Consider the following 6,722-nt stretch of genomic DNA (forward strand, 5'->3'; position numbering starts at 1 on the left):
ATTTATGCACTATATCTTCTTTGTATTATGCCTATATGCGAGTGTGACAGTTGTTGAAAAGCCTTATGATGGCCATTGCTAGTGTCGTACCAAATTTCCTTATGGGGCATCATCATTGGAGCTTGTATTCAGGTTCGTCCACATGTATGTCATGTTCTAACCATTTGATATGTTCTTTTTAAGCTAGCCTTTTCTGGTTTGACCCAAAAAGTAAACAGCTGGGATGCCACCTCTAAATTTCTGCAATGAAAACTTACCTTTTTTATTGTCAAACTATTTGAATCCAGGGCATATTCATGTTGGGTATCTGGTTACTTTCGACTGCCCAACGATATCCCAAAGCCTGTCTGGTGCTATCTTATGTCGTACATTAGTTTCCACTTCTGGGCTTTTCAGGTAGAACTCTTTTTTATTTTCAAATTTGTAATATACAAAGTATACATCTTTATTTTGATTTGGTCCGAAAGAAATAGACACATTTTCATCGTCGTCTAATTAACAAACTCTTATGGTACTTGTGTACGTACAATATTGTATACGGACAATATCAAAACGATTTGAGTGGGTTGATGTTTGACAACCAAACGCCTGATCTACCCAAGATCCCAGGAGAATACAATCTGGAATATGTTTTCCAAATCACAGTAACAAGATCAAAATGGATAGATCTTAGCGATATTTGTAACATGATTATCGTCTATTGTATAATCTTTTTCATTATGATAAAAATCATAATGAAAGAATTGTGGTCAAAAGGATGAAGCAAAAGAATGGTTGTCAAAATACAACTGTGGCTCCATATGGTCTCACTCAATCGCCTTCTTTGAGGAATTATGCCGCGGATAACTTAATCTTCATGAGGTCTTATTATTTTGTTTTGAGAAACCAAAGATTTGAAAGAGCAGTGTGTTCGTTAACTTTTTAAGTATCATTCCATGAATACTGGGCTTCTATTCATGACTTGTGCTTGAAGGTGAATTAGAGGAAGCCCAATAATCTTTGGCAGGATCACCATCAGACCACAAGTAACAAAACCTAATATTTGATGGCTCTGTCTAGCTTCCTCTCTCTCTCTCTACCTTTTTCTATCTACACACATAGTATTCTATTTTATCATTTTCTTTTTTTTACTTTTGTTACCGTCTGACACCGCCCGGATACCACCCTCACCACCTCGTCGACTACATCTACTCACCCACCCCACTAGCTCCCCCATCCCCTTTTCATCACCTCCACCCGTTAGCATCGAAAATGCACATTGTCGACACATTACGGTCGACCTTTTTTTTATCCTTTCTTTTACATTTTATCGTTGAGTTTGACTCTTTAATTTTAATCAGATTCTTATCATAAATTATATATGCATATGTTAATTTTCTTGATTATAGAATGTTATGATGGCTAGAAAATGAATTTTAGAGATTCATTTACTAAAGATTGTGATGGGATTGAGAAAAAGAAAAAAACTTTGAGAGTAGCCGGTTTGTAACATATTAATTAGTTAGACAGAGTAGCCAGTTTGTAACATATTAATTAGCTGTATGATGATAACCGAGAATGTATTTTGAAAGTATATTAATAATTACAGTAATATTCGTAATTTATGATATTATAAAATGCTGACAGATTATAGCTTATCAAATAAAAAGATTACGATTTATAAATATATGATATATGTCATATATGTTTGTTAAAAATGACTAACTAAACATCATATTAAAATTTTAACAAATGTATATGTCGGAGGAATAGTGGGGATTCGGATAGTATCGCGACTCCTCTCTAATTTCTTGAAAGTTTTAACTGCCGTTCTAAAAAAAAATTACGTTTAAGTTTTATGAAAATTTTAGTGAATTATTGTTATATTAAAAATGTAAGAGTTAATTACAAAAATCAACTTGCATCTTTCGTCTTTAAGTTTAATAAATTATAGTTTTAGTCTAAAATATTTTGCACCGTCAACACTTTTGGTCCTAACCATAAACGTCCGTTAAAAAAGGAGGTCACGTGTCTGTCACGTGATGGATAATCCCGTAATTTGGTTTAGAGTTAATTGCAAAATTCGTCCTTATCGTGAACCACCACTTTCAGCTTTGGTCCCTAGCTTTTAATAATTAACTTTAAGTCAAATTAATTAAACTAAATCTAAAAGCCCAAAATCGTATCAACATATATTAAACTAAATCTTATATACAAACCTTTAGAAATAATATATACAAATTTTTAATAAATCACTCGTTTGGCTTCGATTTGTTTCATGCTTTCCTTGTTTTCTCACGCACGCATGTCTTTACAGTAGCATTCACATAGTTACATCTCATTTCTTTTTCATTTGTCATGGCTCACGATCAGTTTGTTTGATATTAAAAGGTTGTATATATATTATTTCTGGAAGTTTTTATATTAGATTTAGTTTAATGTATTTGATAAGTTTAGGTTTTTAGATTTTGGCTTTAAGTTGAGATTATTAAAAGCTGTGGACCAAAATTGAAAGTGGTGGTTCACGATAGAGACGATTTCTGTAATTAACTCTAAGTCAAATTACGAGATTACCCATCACGTGCCAGACACGTGACCTCATTTTTAAAGGAAGATTACCTAACCAAAAGTGTTGGTAAGACAAAGTTTTTTAGACTAAAATTATAATTTATTAAACTGATAGACGAAACTTGCAACTGGAGATCCACAACATGGATTATTTTTGTAAGGGAGAAAACTTGGATAATGTTAACATCATCTTGATTAAAGCAATAAAATTATGGATGTGACATGTTTAGAAAATAACATTATCATTCTAACATTTTCCTTTTTTGTAATCAACTTTAAAAATAATAATAATACAAAAATTAAACGCCTATTTCCAAAGACAAAAACAGAAGGAAACAGTGTTGGCGCCGGAAGATCGATGGTGGTGACGGAACTGGATAGAAAGTCAAGAAAGTGGAGTGAAATAATAGATGAAATAGTGAGAATAGAGAAGAAGGTATTCCCAAAACACGAATCGCTTGCTCGATCTTTTGATGATGAATTAAAGAAAAAGAACAGCGGTTTGTTATATGTAGAGATTGAAGGTGAAATTGTCGGCTATCTTATGTATTCATCTCCCTCTTCACTTTCTACTGTCATCACTAAACTCGCTGGTAATATATATTGATATGTATATATCATCACTTTTTTTTTTTTTTTTTTTGTCTTGTGATGTTGTTTTCTCAAATTTAGGTTTCAATATTGCATCTAGGAGTTAATTGGGGTATTTTACAAGTAGGACTAGTATCCGTTACATTAAAAAATATATGAAGTTTTCATTCTCTTTAGTCTTTATTCTTTAACTAGATTTTAGACCCGTGTGGCCGTGTCCAACACTGGACACGTGGTTTACGATATTATCAATATTAGATGTTCATACATTTAATTCATAAAAGCTTATAATTTCAAATGTATATAGTTATAAGTGTTATATTTTGCAAGTTGTAGTACAATAATCACATGTTCGTCACTGTAATTATTAGCGGAGACATATTGATGTAATTGTTTGTCGTAGTCATTCCACAAGGCACATGCTACAATAATTTCTCTATTATAGAATTTTGAAACCAGTTGTACTCATAATTTGATATTATTATTAAAATAATTAGGAATTAAAATATAAACATACTTGTGATCCTATACTTGACATTCAAGTATATATATTTGATCATGATGCGGACTCATAACACGAATAGGTTTACTTTCAATCACATGTCCTATGATAATTAGATAACAATTAAGATTGTTTTCATACTCTTTGATAACAATTAGGATTCTTGATTTGAGTGACAATTGAAACCTTAAAAAATTAAATATAAATACCTTTTGTAACTTTTTTAAAAAATCTCCCCAAGTTGATACTAAAAATAAATATAAATTAAGTATTGAGGGCTAAAAAGTGTAAATTATTGATGGAAAACAAAAAAGTATAAATTAATGAGATTTTTTCTACAAATTAATATAAATATTAATATAATAATATATTTGGATAATGATTATTAGAGTTTTTAATTTATAGCTAATCTAAATGATGACATAAGCGAGAATCAATTTGATGAAATTGAGCGATTTGATTGGTTAATAAGTCATTAGTTCAACTGTCTTATAGTATATATTAAGATTAAGATTAAGATAAAATGTAAATATTCCGGTTTTGTGTTGGCATTGGAATAAAGAATAAAGATTCTTTATATGAATTATTTTTGATATATTTTGCGACCTTTATGGAAAGTCATCTTGTTGAAACGCCTTTTCGTTTCAATTGTTAAGCGATATATGTAAAAGTTATTAATCACCGTTAACCCAGCTACAATCAACGCTACCAATAGTCTTTCTATATGATATTTTGTTATAAGTTTCAATGATATAGAATCTACCAAAACTAATCCGTTCTATATGATATTTTGTTATAAATTTTAAATTTTAATAATCTTTTGGTAGAGTTTGTGGATTTGAATTTTGGGTAGTCCATCTCCTCTTTCACTAAAAGAAAGAAAGAATCTGCTCAGTGCCGTCTTCTGTGGGTTTTTAGCCCCACTAGCTCGACAGTGTATGGCGGAGGTTAAGATGTAGGCAGACCTTACCTCCACCTAAGTAGAGAGGCTGCTTCCTTTGTCTACCTAAATGGTAGAATAGGCCCTCCAACCTTTGCATGAGACGAGGATCGAACCCATGACCTTGTGTTGAAATTCCTTTAAAGAAATGAGGTTCTTGGAATATGGAAGGCATGTTCCATCGACTATATTGCACTTACGTAAACCCTCCTTTGGATGTGATAACTCTAACCATTCGTATAAAGTAAATTGGTTGCATATTTGTTTAATTAGTTGGAGGTGCTGAATTGTCACGTTTTAAGCTTTAAGATCGTACAGTGCTATTGAACTTCATCTGATTGGTTTTGATATTTCAAGTGTTCAATTAATCAATGAATCTGCAGTTCTTTGAAGGTTTTTTTTCCATTCGGGAAATCTGATTACGTCAGATGTACGAGTTAATGATCCATAATAAAAAAAGAAATAGTTCAGGGCTAGATAGATTGCTTCAAGTATTAAGTTTTTCAATGTTTAGGGTTGTTTTTTTGTACACTTTCATGCTTTGTCCATCACTCCATCTTATAATAAATAATTTGATCTCTTAGGTATGTTAAAAATGATGCTTACAGGTGACATGAGATGCGGGTTTGGCGGGTTAGAAATACGTCAAACTTGGTAGATTGGCCCAAAACACTTGACGCCCAAATTTATGAAGAATTCTATATATAACTAACATGGCAAATATGATTACAAAGGTTCTATTAGTAATATTTAATATACCTTCTAATATAGTTGTTTAAATTACCTGTTTGCTGATGAAAGACTACCAAATTTCACCCATTCGGTAGTAAACAGGTCCATAGTATAAATTATGAACATTGCAAGCTCTGATGTTTTGTTATGCACCCAAACAAACGTTATGCCAGTTTGTCTAAAAGGCGGCTTTATTTATTTTTATTATCGAAATGTTTAAGATTTTTTGGTTCTGATTTTCCTTTATTCTCTTTTATTTTCAAATGAAAACAAGTGAAGGAGAAGTTTAGGAGACAAGGGCATGGAGAGGCATTGTTGAAAGCAGCCATTGAGAAAATCAGAAGTAAACGCACAAGACACATATCACTGCATGTGGATCCTTTAAGAATTTCAGCAATGCATCTATACAAGAAACTTGGCTTTCAAATCGACACTCTGGTAAAGAGTTATTATTCTTTGGATCGTGATGCATATAGAATGTACATCGACTTTGATGAAGAGTAGCTAGAATGAGCTGAGAGTATTTATATTGTAAAGGCCTCGTTAAAGCTTTATAGTTAGAGATTCTCCGCTTTCCCCATGAGATATTACAAGGCTGTGTCCAGTTTCTAGACCAGCTTTTGGTTGATTGCATAAAGTGGGTTTATTCCATATGTGTGCCTTTTTTTAGGATCGTAGTAGCTAGTATTGGCGTATTCGCATTTGGGTCTTCAGTTCCATTGGGTTCATAACAAACCCTACTCCTCCAAAGCTGGCAAACTTCCTACCCTCAATGGAGGGGGTCATAGCTCCCAGTCTCAAAATTGAACATTAGCACTTGCTTGTATTAGCTGTGATTATGCATTTAAAGTCTGTTCACTTAATTGTGTAAACTAGTTATTGATTCGTTGATGGCTTCAAGAGTGTAAACCCCTTATTGATAATTAAAAGGATTTTCCCCAGACTTCATATTCCCTGCATCAATTATGTTGTATACATCAACATCATGTTATATGAACTAGTATACTATGTATGATTGTATAATGAAGTCTATAGTTTATTTTTTTAAGATGTAATATTTTATAGTTCATGTTTAAACCTGATGGTATGGATGCACATGTTTAGCCATGAGAATGGTGAAGGTGCTCTTGCATCTGTAAATGAGATTCTTCTTTTGATGATCTAGTCGGTGTTGTTTCGTATTGGGAGCAAAGAACACATGAATTATAGCTTTTATATGTTATTGACTTGCATTACATATGTTATTTCGTATGCTCTTTTTTTTTATATGTAATAGGCAGTCTTTCTTAATAACAGTTCGTGATGGTGCTGATAGGAGAATAAGCGACTAGTGGAGATGACCTTAGGCACGAGTACGAGTCATCTCATGTTAAGGCTCAAGTACTTATTTCTTAACTAGTTCCATTGAAT

At 32.3% G+C, this 6,722-nt stretch overlaps 1 protein-coding gene across 1 annotated transcript; it reads left to right on the forward strand.

Annotated features, from left to right (window-relative positions):
* Positions 1-2,846: 2,846 nt before the first annotated feature.
* LOC122585585 (N-alpha-acetyltransferase 11-like) lies at positions 2,847-6,472 on the forward strand. The gene is made up of 2 exons (XM_043757709.1): positions 2,847-3,140; positions 5,587-6,472. Exons 1-2 carry the CDS (start codon positions 2,906-2,908, stop codon positions 5,814-5,816), a joined length of 465 nt encoding a protein of 154 aa, XP_043613644.1. The 5' UTR covers positions 2,847-2,905; the 3' UTR covers positions 5,817-6,472.
* Positions 6,473-6,722: the final 250 nt, after the last annotated feature.

The sequence above is a fragment of the Erigeron canadensis genome, chromosome 1 (assembly GCF_010389155.1).
Source record: "Erigeron canadensis isolate Cc75 chromosome 1, C_canadensis_v1, whole genome shotgun sequence".
In the NCBI taxonomy this organism is placed as follows: domain Eukaryota; kingdom Viridiplantae; phylum Streptophyta; class Magnoliopsida; order Asterales; family Asteraceae; genus Erigeron; species Erigeron canadensis.